Source organism: Spinacia oleracea, chromosome 5 (assembly GCF_020520425.1).
Source record: "Spinacia oleracea cultivar Varoflay chromosome 5, BTI_SOV_V1, whole genome shotgun sequence".
Taxonomy (NCBI): domain Eukaryota; kingdom Viridiplantae; phylum Streptophyta; class Magnoliopsida; order Caryophyllales; family Amaranthaceae; genus Spinacia; species Spinacia oleracea.
In genome coordinates, this window is record NC_079491.1 from 12,455,852 (window position 1) to 12,472,355 (window position 16,504).

At 36.7% G+C, this 16,504-nt stretch overlaps 1 protein-coding gene across 1 annotated transcript; it reads left to right on the forward strand.

Annotated features, from left to right (window-relative positions):
* Nucleotides 1-6,170: 6,170 nt before the first annotated feature.
* LOC110789884 (chaperone protein ClpB1) lies at nucleotides 6,171-10,449 on the forward strand. The gene is made up of 4 exons (XM_021994600.2): nucleotides 6,171-6,378; nucleotides 7,256-9,508; nucleotides 9,595-9,792; nucleotides 9,901-10,449. The coding sequence occupies exons 2-4, from the start codon at nucleotides 7,271-7,273 to the stop codon at nucleotides 10,195-10,197; spliced, it is 2,733 nt and encodes a 910-aa protein (XP_021850292.1). The 5' UTR covers nucleotides 6,171-6,378; nucleotides 7,256-7,270; the 3' UTR covers nucleotides 10,198-10,449.
* The last annotated feature ends 6,055 nt before the right edge of the window (nucleotides 10,450-16,504 follow it).

The following is a 16,504-nucleotide window of genomic DNA, read 5'->3' on the forward strand; positions in this document are numbered from 1 at the left end:
TTTAATCATAGGTATCTAATTAAATTATAATTAATTATGAAAATCAAATTAATTCTAAATTATTCTAATTTTCAACAAATTAATCATAATTACAAATTAGATTGCATAATTAACAAGGCTAGGCATTCAAACTTGTTAAACATATACAGTAGGTCAATCAAAAATTTAAGATTTATCAACAAGAATCGCAAATATTTAATTTAACATCTTAAATTTACGAAATTTTGCATTCGAAAAACTAAAACCTTCGAAAAGTCATAGTTAGGCTTCGAATTTGAGAATTCTGGGTTCGGCAGAAAAAAACTATTTTTGTGAAAATTTTAGAATGCCTTTTACATGCGGAATTGACACAAAAATCACTCTATTTGGATGAGTAACGAAGAAACTGCCGAAAAACTGCGTACATATAATTAAATAAACGCAATTTGCAATTAATTAACAATTACGAAAATTAATCACCCCTTTTAATTCTTGCAAATTTGTAATATTTAACCATGTTCATGCAATTTAGATTATGAAAATAATAAGAGGCTCTGATACCACTGTTAGGTTATGATACATATGACAATTCATAAATCATGCGGAAAAACCATTTAGCCAGGAAAACATATTATTTACACATAATCATTTAGCATAGTTTAGATGCATACTCTTTGTTGCGTGCCTTCCCTAGCTGCGCCCGAACCGAACAAGAACAAGTCTTTAGGACTCCAAGTGTCGTCCCTCCGTAGATAGTCCACAGTACGTCCGGATCCGCCTTAAGATTGACCAACTAGAATCGCCCTTAAGGTACTAAAAATTTCGGCACTTTTGAGCAAGGAATGTGTCTGAATTTTTCTCTCAAAAAACTCACTTTGAATACTTGAAAAACTTGTTATAAATTGTGAACCCAGGCCACATATTTATAGGGGTATGGAAAGAGAATTGGAATCGAATTAGGATACGAATTAATTAAATTAGAATCACAATAAAACTCTTATTTAATTAATTTATCAAATAGAATTAGGAATTTAATCATTAAACGAATCCTGTACGTTTTAGGTTTCGTATGTGAACACAAACACCCACGCACGCACAGCAGCCCACGAGGGGCGCCATGCGCGCGCGCGCACAGCCCGAGCATCGCAGCCCACGACTGCCGCAGCCTTGGGCGCGCGCTGGGCCTGCCTTGCGGTGGGCCTGGCGCAGCCTTGGGCTGGCGTGTTGTGGCGCGCGTTTCCCTTGCTGGACGTGGGCCTGGCTTCGTGCTGGGCCTTCGTCTAGCAAGCTCGTCCGATGCTAATTCGTACGACGCGCTTCCGATTAATTTTCCGATTCCGGAATTTATTTCCGATACGAACAATATTTAACATTTCCGATTCCGGAATTAATTTCCGTTTCGAACAAATATTTAATATTTCCGTTTCCGGAATTATTTTCCGATTCCGTTAAAATTTCCGATTCAGACAATATTTCCGTTTCCGGCAATATTTCCGATTCCGGCAATATTTCCATTTCCGATAATATTTTCCGATACGTACCATGTTTCCGTTTCCGGCAACATCTACGACTTGGATAATATTAATATTTCCGATACGATCCATATTTCCGTTTCCGGCAATATCATCGTTTCCGGAGTATTCATTTCTTGCCTGTGACGATCTCAGCTCCCACTGAAACCAAGATCCGTCGATTCCGAATATCCATAGATGGAGTATTTAATGCCATTAAATACTTGATCCGTTTACGTACTATTTGTGTGACCCTACGGGTTCAGTCAAGAGTAAGCTGTGGATTAATATCATTAATTCCACTTGAACTGAAGCGGCCTCTAGCTAGGCATTCAGTTCACTTGATCTCACTGAATTATTAACTTGTTAATTAATACTGAACCGCATTTATTAGACTTAACATTGAATGCATACTTGGACCAAGGGCATTATTTCCTTCAGATTCCACTTTAAACATCTTGAACTCAGATAGTCAGATCTTCCTCGAATTGTCGAATCCAAAGGGTCTCAAGCAATTGGACCCATGCATTAAAAATTCCCCACTCGACAAGGTCCCTTGCTAATTGAATAATGCCTCGTGTCGAGTTCTTGTGCCTTGGAGTTCGCTAGGCCTGCTCCACTAGCAGCATACTCCTACATCATACGTTGAGCTGTCAAAACATGTTATCGTGTCGGGTCAACTCGGGTCTCTTGTCATGATCAGGTCGGGTTGTGTCGGGTCACTTTATCACTCGGGTTCAGGTCGGCTTTGGTCGGGTTATTTTCGGTAGGGTCCTGTCGATTTTTTCCATTTCGGGTACAAGTCGGGTTCGGTTGGAGTCATGTTCCGGTTGGGTTAAATTTCGGATTTGGGTCTTATGCAGTCGGGTTTGAATCTGGTTAATCTCGGATTTGTGGTCAAGTTCGGATCAAATACTTTTTGGGTTGGTTAAAATTCAGGTCGGGTTCACTCTCGGGCTCGGGTTAAGATTGAGTCATTAATTGATTTGGTCATCTCGAAACATTAGCGTAAAATATTTACTCTACAGGTTGAGTCACTAACAGAGTAACATGTTATGTGGTAAAAATCGGGTTAAGGTCATTGTCGAGTTGGGTATCGAATCAGGTTGATCATTGTTCGGTTGGGTCAGTTCGGTTATCGGTCATCTTTCTTTCGAGTGTCGGGTTCGGGTTTGGGTCATACAACATCGGGTTAAAATCGGTTGTCGGTTTTTTCGGGTCTGGTACAAGTTGGGTTTCGGGTTACCTATTTTACCAAAGTTTTGGGTCATGGCCGGTTACAGGTTCGATCGATTCAGGCTTGGTTTTCTGGTCGGATCAGTTTTTGACAGCTCCATACGTGCGTAAAACCCTAATAATTCCTTGATTTTAAAAACTATTTTTCTTTAATAAACATAAGGAATTACTAAGGCATTACCGCCACCATGAAAATGATTAAGGCTATTACCATAACTTTGCAGCGGAACTTAACTACTACAAATTATATGCTTTGTAAAGTCTTATATGGAATTAAATTCCATACTACTTGGAACCATTAAAGGGCCACAAAATCATCAATTCAAAAACTTTAAAAATCCTTGAATACTTGAAATCAATACTTAAATAAAAGTTTGAAGTATAACGAACCACTCACACTCAACTCGAATGAAAATGAATAATCTGAACGCTTCTTCATTTAGAACGCATGTGAACTGCTCACCATAATTACAAGTGTAAAGTATGGATCACCTCAGGGTCATTAAGGCACATACAGTGACCAAGACAATCAAGAAAGCACGAATCAACAACGCTGAATACATATATGAAACAGAAATGCAACTAGATATGCTGAACTTGACAAATGTAATGATCACTAACAACTACTACTTGACATTTCAACATGCAATGCATAATTCAATGAATAACAATAATCTTGACTTTTACTCTTGACTTAACTACTACTTGGTAACTTCAATTCTTTTCTTCTTCTTGATGGAATATGAAATTCCAATGATTGGATTAAGCAATGAACTGAGTTTTCCTTCTACCAAGTCCACAAAGGACGGTAGGACGAGAGCTACCCATGCTACCAAACTATGTCACAATTTTGTGACGGATCCAGCGCATAAAAATAATAAAACATGGAACAACGTCCTGTACCATATCAGATGTTCAAAGGGATGTACCATATGAGCCTCCCCTATATGTCCACTCTAGGTATACGATCCAAGAGATTTTAGTGCTTATCCAATAAATAACTACTACTAGACAATCACCTACTAAGAAACCAAGACTAAGCCTGCCACCAGTTTTATGTCAGATCACAAGGGTACAAATTAGACACACATGTGACATCAAACTTGCTTAAGTAACATGGGTACCTTGACACACATGCATTATAACTTAACTTGGGTTTACACGGGTACTAAGACTCACATGAAAATAATAGCTCCTTCTTAACTTTACCGTGAATGATAACCTTGCACAATTCATACTGCATGCTTGAATAATTAAATAATGACAAACATGCTCTACTAAATGATTACATAATGAAATATGAATCACAACCTTCTCTCAAATCAAGTAACCACCACATTCACATATGACATGATGCTACGTGATTAAAATCAAACAACCTATGCATGATACTACACACATAAGCATAAGCTACACATATATGTACCTTGTGTACATTCTCAAAAATGCCACTTTGTTCAACAACTTAATTAATCAAAGCATCCACCTAAAATCAATAATAAAATAATTATTATTCATACTTCAATAAAATTCCAACAACTATGTAATACTTTAAAATTCATTAAACACCATGTTAACACACTTTTAATCTTAATTAATTATCTGGGTCAAAACCCTAGGAAAATCATGCAATTAAAACATTAAAATTCCATGTTTTAGGGTTTCAAACATGCATAAACCAATTACTTATTAAATCTGAATTTTGTGCATGACTATAAACTATAATTAATTTAATCATCAATAATAATATGAAAATTAATTAAATTTACAAAGCTAGAAACTTTTTTTATATATTAAAACAACCGAAAATAGAGAGAAAGAGCAACACACGCACACACCTATGCACGACAGGGCTGCGGCCTGGCTGGACGGCTCGCGGCAACTTGCGGTGCTTGTTGTCGCAGCTCGGCCGGGTGGTGCACGCAGCTGGGCGGTGAGAGAGTTGGAAAATAGAGAGGAGAGAGGGAGAGAAAATTAGAGGGGAGGCAAAAGTGTATTTAGGGTTTGACTTCCCATGAACCCCTTGGGTATTTATACTAACCTTACTTGAGCCTCAAGTAAGGTTTAGGAAACCCAAGGTTACCCACTTTGCCATCATTTCTCATTTTATTTCCCCATTCATTTAATAAAAGCTATTTATGTCTAAGAAAATATTAACAACCTTTTTCTTTTCTAAATACATTTAATAACTTTAATAAATATTAAATATACTCCCTCTGTTCTTGTTTATTAGTCCCTTTTAGAATCTTTCCTGATTTGTTCAACCTTCATTCCCCTTTTACCCTTACAATTGTGATTCCCTTTTTATCCCAATTAAATATGCAAGTGGTCCCTTTATTTTAAATTATAAAACATTAAACACTCCACCTATCTATATTTTCTTATTTTTTTCTCTCTCCTACCCACATGGGTGAGATTATTTAGAGCTTCGAATGTAATGTGTCTTTTTATTGGATTGTTTAATATTTCATAAAGAGACTAATAAACAAGAACGAATAGAGCACTTAAATTCTCTTTTATTATTTATATGATTTAACAATCACATAAATACTTTTAAAATTCTTTATTAAATTATCTATATATATTAAAATTATTTTTGCATAAAAATAAAAATACGGGGTATTACAACGTGCCCCAATTTTCAAAAAGCCATCAAAAAAATATGTCGTACCTACATGCAGGCAGTGGCGGAGCCACAGACCTCTTTGAGGGGTCCTTGACCCCACTTGATTTTTTTTTTTTTTTTTTATAGTTAAAATTTCAATTTTTTTTTTTAAAAATACATAATTTTAGTGAAAGTTTCATCAATTTTTAAATAGTGACCCCGCTATCTCGAATTTCTGGATCCGCTACTGCATGCAGGGGTGTGCAAAAATTGGCCCGGATCGAAAAAATGGACCGGACTGAAGGCAATCGATCCGGTCTCCGGTTCGAGTAATATCATTTTTCGGTTTTAGGTCCGGTCGGTTTTGGGCCGGACTTGTTTTAAAAATTTAATTATCTCTTTTAATATGTTGTAAATATTACTATAGTGTGATATATGGCTCCTAAAAAAAGCCTTAAATAATTAGTTTTTTATATATATTTTTTTCTTTTTTACCATAATTTTTAGAAAAATTAAAATAATATAGAAATAAGTCTAAACCGGTCTAAACAGGTCTGGTCTGGGGTTTGTACCGAATTATCAGTCCAAGTATAATCGCCAGTTTTCAGATTTTGAATTAATAAAATTTCGATTTTCGGTTTGACCCGATCTGAGTTTGGACCGATGAACACCCTACCTACCCGTGTACTTGTTTTTTAAAAAAAAATTGATGCTGCGCCTTTTTGGTGTTAGGCTGCTTTGGTCCGGACGGGCCGAGTACGAAGCACAGTCCATAATTCCAGAAAAAGTTAACCCTGAAAAAATAAAAAGAAAAGAAAGAATTAGGAAAAATCTAGTAAATTCCAGGAAAACCTTCCAACTTCCAGACACGTCTCTCTCTTCTCAACAAAAACCCCCCACCTCTCCACTCTGTCTCACACAAACTTTCTCAAACATTTCAAAATCTTCACAAACAATTTTCTATCTCATACTACGCTCTTCAATTTCGATCGTTTTCTTCTTCAATTGCAGTTACATTTTCTCAGAATTCGAAATTGTTTCTCTAAGGTACTTTCTTAAAATCCTGCACATTTGGTTTTGTCATTTCAATTGTTCATAGTTGTGTTCTTCATGTTTGTTCATATGATTTATTTTGAATATGTGTTTTCATTTTGAATTTTGATTCATTTTGTTTGTGCAATTCATGTTTCCGTTCTGTTTTATGTTAAGTAAGTAGTTAAAAACTTAAAATTGATATTTTCTTTGTCGTCATACCTAAGTTTCTATTTTTTCTTTGTAATATTAAGGATATGTGCTGATTAGAAGTTTAACGAATAAATTAATTTTGTTTCAAAATAACTATTTTCCGGATAAGTGTTGAATATTTTTTCACTGGTGCAATTTACGTGTGTGCTCTTTGATGCGAATGCGGGTTCTAATGTTGTTGAGATACTTCATAGAAAACCAATTTTGGAGAATTAGGGGTTTGGCAGCTCCCAATTGCAATGAAAATGTTCGTTCTTCATTTTCTTTTGTTTATCTCGTAGAGTTTCCAGACGGTATTAATTTGTAGAATGCATCATGAATTTATCATTTTTTACAATGGAAGCATAAATTATTTATTTATTAGCAGGAACTCCAGTGTTTAAGTTGGTTGTAACCTGAAATTCTATATGTGGGACTCATTGCGGATTGACCAGATAGGTATAGATAGGAGGTGAATCAATTGTGGATCGTAAATAGTTTAGGGGTTCTATAATCGAGTGCCTAAAATTATGAATTGGTTGAATTGCGAGTGAGTAATCAGTCTTGTGAATTGCGTTTGAGGGTTATGAATGATCTAGGAATTTATTGAATTATTGGTTGCATTTGGTGATGATCATTGGTTTATGTATTTGCAACTTATTTGGTGAATGGTTAAATTTATTATTTGTGTGCAATGCAGGACAAGTGATCGAGTATGAATCCCGAAAAGTTTACCCACATGACAAATGAGGCACTTGTCTCTGCTCATGAATTGGCATTGAGCAATGGACATGTGCAGATAACTCCACTCCATATAGCCGCCACTTTGGTTGGTGAACCTGGTGGTATTTTCCGGCAAGCAGTGTCACATGCTGGTGGAAGTGAAGAGACTGCCAACTCGGTGGACAGAGTGTTCAAGAGGGCTATTAAGAATCTTCCTTCTCAAAGCCCTCCACCTGATGAGGTCCCAGCAAGTACGACTCTTATCAAAGCTATTCGGCGTGCTCAGTCTCTCCAGAAATCTCGTGGGGATTCCCATTTGGCTGTTGATCACTTGATCTTGGGGATTATTGAGGATTCTCAGATCAGTGATTTGCTCAAGGAAGCTGGGGTTGCAATGGCCAGAGTGAAGAATGAGGTTGAGAAGCTTCGCGGAAAAGACGGGAAGAAAGTGGAAAGTGCTACTGGAGACACTACTTTCCAAGCCCTTAAAACTTATGGTCGTGATTTGGTTGAGCAGGCTGGGAAACTAGATCCTGTAATTGGTCGTGATGAGGAGATCAGGAGGGTTGTCAGAATTCTTTCGAGGAGAACAAAGAACAACCCTGTGTTGATTGGTGAGCCTGGTGTGGGTAAAACTGCTGTTGTTGAAGGTCTGGCTCAAAGGATTGTGAGTGGTGATGTTCCAAGTAATCTTTCTGATGTCAGGCTTATTGCATTGGATATGGGAGCTCTAGTTGCTGGAGCTAAGTACAGGGGTGAATTTGAGGAAAGGCTGAAATCCGTGCTGAAGGAGGTGGAAGAAGCCGAAGGGAAAGTCATTCTGTTCATTGATGAAATCCATCTGGTGTTAGGTGCAGGAAGAACTGAAGGTTCCATGGATGCAGCAAACTTGTTTAAACCTATGCTTGCCAGGGGTCAACTTCGTTGCATTGGTGCGACAACCCTTGAAGAGTATAGGAAGTATGTGGAGAAGGATGCTGCATTTGAGCGTCGTTTCCAGCAAGTGTATGTCGCTGAACCAAGTGTTCCTGATACGATCAGTATCCTTCGAGGGTTGAAGGAGAAGTATGAAGGACACCATGGTGTTCGAATCCAAGATCGAGCCTTGGTGATTGCTGCACAGCTGTCTGCCAGGTATATAACAGGTCGCCATTTGCCTGATAAAGCTATTGATTTGGTTGATGAGGCATGTGCGAATGTTAGAGTTCAACTTGACAGCCAACCAGAGGAGATAGATAATTTGGAGAGGAAGAGAATGCAGCTAGAGATTGAGCTCCATGCTCTTGAGAAGGAAAAAGATAAGGCTAGCAAGGCTCGGTTTATGGAGGTTACTAGGGAGCTTGATGACTTGAGGGATAAACTTCAGCCTTTAAAGATGAAGTATCAGAAGGAGAAGGAGAGGATTGATGAGATCCGCCGTCTCAAGCAGAAAAGGGAAGAGCTCCTCATTTCTGCACAAGAGGCTGAAAGAAGATATGATCTGGCAAGGGCTGCTGATTTGAGGTATGGAGCAATCCAGGAAATTGAGGGAGCTATTGCTAAGCACGAATCTAATGCCACCGATGTGGAAATGTTGACGGAAACTGTTGGGCCAGAACAGATTGCAGAGGTGGTGAGCCGATGGACTGGTATACCTGTCACAAGATTGGGGGAGAATGAGAAGGAAAAGCTAATAGGGCTGGGTGATAAATTGCATCAAAGAGTGGTGGGTCAGAACAATGCCGTTGCATCTGTTGCAGAAGCTGTACTGAGATCAAGAGCTGGACTGGGGAGACCCCAGCAGCCAACTGGTTCTTTCTTGTTCTTGGGTCCAACAGGTGTTGGGAAAACTGAACTTGCCAAGGCTCTTGCTGAACAGCTTTTCGATGATGAGAATTTGTTGGTAAGAATTGATATGTCGGAGTATATGGAGCAACACTCTGTTTCGCGTTTGATTGGTGCTCCACCTGGGTATGTTGGCCATGAAGAAGGTGGGCAATTGACAGAGGCTGTCAGAAGGCGGCCTTACAGTGTTGTGTTGTTCGATGAGGTTGAAAAAGCCCACACATCTGTCTTTAATACTCTCTTGCAAGTTCTTGATGATGGAAGGCTGACAGATGGGCAAGGCCGGACTGTTGACTTCAGGAACACAGTGATTATCATGACATCTAATCTTGGGGCGGAGTATCTCCTCTCTGGACTCATGGGCAAGAGCACAATGGAGACAGCTCGAGATAAAGTTATGGCAGAGGTATTGATCTCTGAACCCAGAATACCTATTTGTATGCCTTTAATTAGTAACTTCAATTATTAACAATGTTGAGTTGTTATCAACAGGTGAGAAGACATTTCAAGCCTGAGCTGCTAAATCGTTTAGATGAAGTTGTAATCTTTGATCCTCTATCACATGAGCAACTAAGGCTGGTTGCTAGGCTGCAAATGAAGGATGTGGCTAAACGTCTTGCTGAGAGGGGTATTGCCTTGGCAGTCACAGATGCTGCTCTAGATTATGTCTTAGCGGAGAGCTATGATCCAGTAAGTACTTCTACTGTCTTACTGTCTTATATTTTATTCCCTCTTCAATGGTAGAAACTATTATTGTAAATGTATGTACTAACTTCTGAATTCTTTCCTGGTCATTAGGTTTATGGTGCAAGGCCTATCAGGAGGTGGTTAGAAAAGAAAGTGGTTACAGAATTGTCAAAAATGCTCATTAAGGAGGAGATTGACGAGAACTCCACCGTCTTCATTGATGCTGGGATGGATGGCCTTTCGTATCGCGTAGAGCAAACTGGGGGAATGGTGGATGCTGCAACTGGACAGAGGGCAGAGGTCCTGATTCAAGTCCCCAACGGACCAAAGAGCAATGCTACTACTCAAGCTGCAAAGAAATTAAAAATTGAGGAACTAGATGATGATGACGATGAGATGATGGACTGAAGATCTTAAGTGTGATAATGAAAGCTTTTTTTCCCTTTTTCAAAAGAAGGTTTTCCCCCCTTTAACAGATTAACAGATGTTTTTTTAATAGGTTTATGTACCTGAGTGGTTTTATCTTTTGGGTGTTCAGTTGTTGACATGAAGTTGTATATAGGATTAGGCACATGAAAGGGGGTTTCCTCAGTCTTGTGAGTTATGAATTTGTAATGTCTTTTGTCAATTTTCTTGCAATACAAATCTCCTTTCCATGAATCTTCAATTTTCACCAATTCCCTTTACCCTTGCAAGGTTTCAGTGACTGCTTATCAGATTTCTAGGCTACTGCAGTCATGACGGCTATGGTTTTTGCTGAAACTCCCCAAGGTATTCATAGTGTTTAATTTCTTTTTTGGCATTTGTTCTGGAATCTGGATCTTGTAAGCAATTTTGTTGCATCGTTTGTCATTTTTGTGTTATGAAATGTGATAGAAATAGTGCGATCACTATAAAAAAAATGCTATTTCGATCATCGAGGTAGTTGTGTTTTATCAGCAACTTTTGATAATACGATCCTGGTTTAGTTTGCTGCAAGATCTATGTTCTATTCTACAATGGTTCGACTGAAGAAGCAATTAGGGCTTCTATTGTAAGTTTAGAATGTGACTACTGTAGAAGTTTGTAAGTTTAGAATGTGACTACTGTAGAAGTTAGTGGATTAATAACAATGTGCATTGTGTTTCGACGATGTTGGGATTATAACACCTCATGGGAAATTACTCTATACATGGTCCTAAAACAATATCCCATTCTTCAACTTTATGAGCTGTTGTTCTTGTGGTTGATTTGCAAGGGTGGTACATTTCTTGTATTTTGAGTTCCACTTGTAGATCAATTTGCTATCTGAATACACGAGCAGTGACTCTATGTACATAATGCATGTGTGATGTGTTCTTTGGAATAATCATCAACGTAGAATGTGTGATATGATATGGCTAGATTAATATAATGGGTTTCTTGTTGTTTCATTAAACGTTTAATCTGGCATGTGCTTTTAAGTGGAGTGTTACACGAGCGTGTTATTTTCTGCGTGTACTCTGGTCAATGCTGATGTATTTTCAATCTCTTGTTATTTTTATTTAATTTGTTTTCTGGTGGATTAGTGATTGTAATTTGTATTTAATACTTTTGATTAGGTGTGAAATGAGGATTAGGGAGCTGAACTGGATTGTGCAGAAGAGATTCAGGAATCCTGAATTATACGCTATTGAAATTTAAGCTAAAAAGGGTAGCAGCAGAGGGCTTTCTGCTATTTCTCAGTTGGCAACAGGGGGATTTCTGTCATTTCTCAGTATCCCTTTGTTAAAAGCTTCTTGGTGGTCTTGCTATGTGAAGATACTATATATGTTTCTCTGGCCTCTTGTTGATTACCAATGAAGTTCAAAGAATCAAAGGTATTATGTTAATCTTATTGCTGAATTTTTAAGTAGGAGATTTCTTACTGTTTTAGCTTATGCTCTTTTAAATGTGTTATAGTGTTTGATTGTATAGTTGAATCTGATAGTTAGGGGCGTGAAATGGATATCCTTGTATGCCTATGAGTTCTATTTTGTTTGAAAATACAGAAAATAGATTGACTAGAAAATTGTCTTCAGTTTGTGCTTATTCGGGTACAAAATTTTGAACTCCACCTTACAATGTGAGTTCCTGGAAAGCAATTCAAGGTTTTGGAACGGCCCCTAAATTCAGATTATCTCAAGTATTAAAACTAAGGAAGCATGGTGCATCTCTACTCGCGGCTTTACTGCCTGACGTGCCCTCAGTCTCCTAACTGTTAGCTTTCCTCAGTTTTGTGTTGAATCCTCCTTGAAGTGGAAACACATTTGAGGTGTGTAATCTTGTGGTTATTGGTTTATTTGTTTCACCGTGATTCAAGTAGAAACAGATCTATGGTAATGTGTATAGAAAGTGAATACAACTTTTTTTGGTGTTAGCACCCGGTTCACTTTTGGGGCTAATTCGGATTTGGGAGAGTTCTGAGTGATGTATCAGTCCCCTCCTAATTGTTATTACGGGGATTGAATATGTGTTCTTTCTACCAATTCAGTCCCAGTTAGACCTGGCTATCGGGCGGGGCGGGTCAGGGTCGGTGTGGGTCAAAAGAGGGTCTTGGTATTGCAAGGATCATTTTTAGCGGGTCGATAATGGGCGGGTTAAAAGCGGGTCGCGGGTTATTAGTGGGCGGGTCAATAAACGAGCAATTGAAAATGAAAAACAAAAGAGCCATGTGCAAGTACAAGTAAATATGAAGCTATACACGTAATTTTTTGTATCATTACTATTTTAATTTTCAAAATAATCTATAACTATTACTAAAGTAATAACCGCTGAGATTATTACTGTACACATGGCAGCCTCACAAGAAAAATTTTCCCTCCAAAATCTAAAAATGATGTCATTAATCTATGTTTTTGCATTAAATTAATTAATTATATGAGTTAAAATTTAATTTACACGCATTTCAAATTCTAAATTTAATATTGCACCACCACTCTCCAGTCTCCATCTCTCTCTCTCCCTTATTATTGAAAATTAGAATTAGCATTATTATTATCTGATCTTCTACCTTCCATTCTTTTTGCTCTTTTATCAAATGTATAAATTGCATTTATCTATTCTCTGTTAAATATTGTAACTTTGTTATTCATAATTTTTGTTGCATTAATCTATTATTTGTTAAGTAACAGAGTACACTACAAGTACATAAACCGGAAAAAAAAAAGTTTCAACAACCCGTGCACTGCACGGGTGCTAACCTAGTTGTAGTATAAGTTTGACCCTATAATGATCCTGTCCAATAAAGGTCCTGTTCAATAAGAGCCCTGCCCAATAAAAGCCCTATTAACTTGACCCTAACCCTATATTTATTGGACTACCTTGTCCAATAACCAGGTCTAGTCCTAGTCACCACTGAACTAACAAACAATTAGTAGAATAATACAACTATGAAGATTCGGAAAACAATAATATTACTACTCCATACAAAACAGAATTTACGGATCTATGTAGGCAGGGCAGCGCTTCGTGTAGAGTTCCATATTTTGGGCTTGGACATGCTTGACTTATGTCAAGTTTATTGTTTTGTGTCAGGTTCACAGGTTGGATTGATCCATCTATTTAAAAAATTTAGCTTAATTTGCCCCAAAATTGTAGGCTTTACACATAAAAGTTATCAAAAATGGAATATGATTTAAAAAAATATTGTAGAGTTAACGATCGTGACTCATAAAAAAATACGTAGGGATATATGGGTAACGGATATACACTTGGGCTGTGTGGATTTAGGTCATATTCACTTGGGAGTATATATTGTTTTCTTACTCACCATCAAGGTTGTGGATATGAAAATTTAGGTGGTATGGCCGTATGCGTATACTCAGCTTTCACTCTTTTCTACACCTGGTTCACTCATGATTTTATGTTCATGTTTGGCCATGTATTTTTATGTTTGCTCATATCGTGGCTGGCCTGTCCAGTGTCATTTTTATTAGGATTTGAGATTCTTAGTGAAAAGAAAAAGGAAGCAAGACACTAATGAATATTATTTTCTCCGATTTAAAATAGTTGCAATATTTTATTTTTTGCACTATTTATATAATCTATTTTGTTTATCTTTTATCTATACATTAGGTAAACATATTCATGTGGGATTTTGTTAGATTTTCGTCTTAATATATACTTCTTCCGTTTGCAATGGATGCATCATTTCTCATTGCACGTATGCCATTGCGCTTATTTGAACATTAATATCTCTAAATGCGTATATGTAAAAATTTATAAAAAATTGATATTTGGAATCATTGTATTAATACGTAAAGATTTCACACTACAAGAAATTGTACTATTAACGACGGGAAATCCCGTCGCGAAAGGCCAATAGTCGTTGATTAACGACGGGATTTCCTGTCGCGAACCCGTCATAAAAGGGGGCCGTCGTTAATAGAAAATCCCGTTGTAAATTCGTCGTAAATCCGTCGTAAAAGACATTTTCGACTGTTTTTTCCGTCATTGTTTGGTTGTTAGCCCCGTCGTAAAAGCCTTTTACGACGGGAGTTTTAACCCGTCGTATTAGGTTGTTTTTAAAGATATAAATTCTTGTAGTGTCATTTGACTATATTTTTTCTTACACAACAATAAAAGAAATGTTGTCAAATTTGATTGATGAATAGTGCGTAAATGAGAAATGAGGGAGGAAGTATTTTGCGAAAATTAATTTTTACAATTTTTATTTATCGGTAATTAAATATATTAATTATTTAAAATATATATAAACAAGCGTGAACAACAAAGTATTGCAACTAAAAAGAATCGGAGGAAATATACATCAGTGATAGATTTTTTTTTTTTTTTTGAGGGAAAGATAGCTCGGGCATATTATTAAATTAAATCAATTTCCGACAAAGCAAAGATGCTTTGTGGGAAAGGACCATTACAAACATACTCAGAGTGATATCCCGTATCCCATCTTGCCACTGAATGAGCTACGGTATTACATGCCCTTTTAATATGAGAAATAACAAAGTTATCAAAGCTTAGGCTATCATTCCTAATATCATCATAAACTAAGATACTTAATACTCCGTACGACAATACGTAGAACATTCGATTTCAACAATTCTTTTTCAAATTTAAAGTGAATGAGACGTTATTTCCCGAAAAGATGGAGAAATGACGGCTTGCGTCATACGGAGAGGTAGTTGGGTTTAACGGTCGATATTACGATATACTTCCTGCGTAGTGGCACACTCGCGATTCACAAATTCTATTTATAATGGGTGTGCAATAAATATTGTGAACTAGAGTAAAAGTTAACTCAAAATGCTTAAAAGTTAAGCATATATATGTAAACGTTATCTATTTTTCAATGATAAATTTTTTCATTTTAGTAAAACTTATTTCTTCAAATAACTAGTAATGTATAAAATTAATCATTTAACCCTTTAAAATATTTATCTATCAATTTTCTTTTACTAGTATAAAAGTTAATCAAAACTAGGTTAAAATTACAAAAAAAGGGTTAAAGTTATCTTGGTGTACAATAAATTTATTGTACACCTTGTGCGCACAAGACTTTTTGGATTCACAAATTAGGCTTAGGCCCAAATGTCAATAAGGTGTACTATGTTACCAACCCAAACAAAAAGTGCTAAACTATGGTTAATTAAGTTTTTTGGTTTTATTATTTATCGTCTCATTTTACTCAAAATTGTCCTATTATTTTTCCTTATTTTTCATTAGTACCCTTATTTAATCTTACTTTTCAATTCTCTCCCACCATCGCCGGTCACCACCTCCGGCCACCACCATCACGTCGTCGGCGATAAAATGGCCGAGTCTTCACAAGAGGTCCATTTTTTTTGTGCGGACTTTTTTTAGAAACTTATGCATTTCTAGCTTGTACCATGGTACAAGCTTATGAATTTTAAGTTTGTACCATGGTACAGGTTTATGAGTTTTTAGCTTCGACTATGGTATTGACTTATGCAGTTTAAGCTTGTACCATGGAAGGAGCTTAAAATTCATAAGCCCGTACCATGGAAGGAGCCAAAAGTTCAAAAGTCTCTATATTTTTTTCCAATTACAATAAATCAAATGCAATAACAAATCAAAATCTTATATAATATAGACTTATGAATATTTAGCTTGTATCATGGTACAAACTTATGAATTTTAGCTTATTTTATGGTACAAGCTTAAATTGCATAAATCAATACCATATTACCATGATCGAAGTTAAAGCCTCATAAGTCTGTACCATGGAACAAGCTTAAAATTTATAAGCTTGTACCATGGTACAAGCTAAAAATGCAAAAAGAATTTCGGACAAAAAAAAAACTCTCTTGTGAAGACTCGGCCATTTTGTCTCCGCCAACATGATTAGCGGTGGTGGCTGGAGGTAGTGGCCGGCGGTGGTGGTTAGATTTGGAGTGGGAAGGTAAATGAGCATGGTAAATGTTGAATGAGAAAGTGTAAATAAAGGAGGATATATGGGTAAATGAATAGGGCAATTCTGAGTAATATGAGACGGCTTTTAGCGCTCACTTTTTTTTTTCTTCTCATTGTAATGAGGTAAACAAATAAAAAGTAAAAAGGTGCTACTATAGTTGATGAATGTGAAAAATTTATTGATTTGACCACAATATTTAGTCATCTCTGTTGACAATAATCGGAGAACGTACGGAGTATAATTTTCCACCAAAAATTAAGCAGTTGATTCGAAGTAATGAAAAGTTTAGTATTTAATGATTATGTATTATCAAAAGAAAACTAA

Coding starts and splice junctions, on each gene's coding strand:
- LOC110789884 (XM_021994600.2), top strand. CDS start 7,271: ATGAATCCCGAAAAGTTTACCCACATGACAAATGAGGCACTTGTCTCT. Junction 9,509..9,594: donor GAGATAAAGTTATGGCAGAG/GTATTGATCTCT, acceptor TGTTATCAACAG/GTGAGAAGACATTTCAAGCC. Junction 9,793..9,900: donor TAGCGGAGAGCTATGATCCA/GTAAGTACTTCT, acceptor CCTGGTCATTAG/GTTTATGGTGCAAGGCCTAT.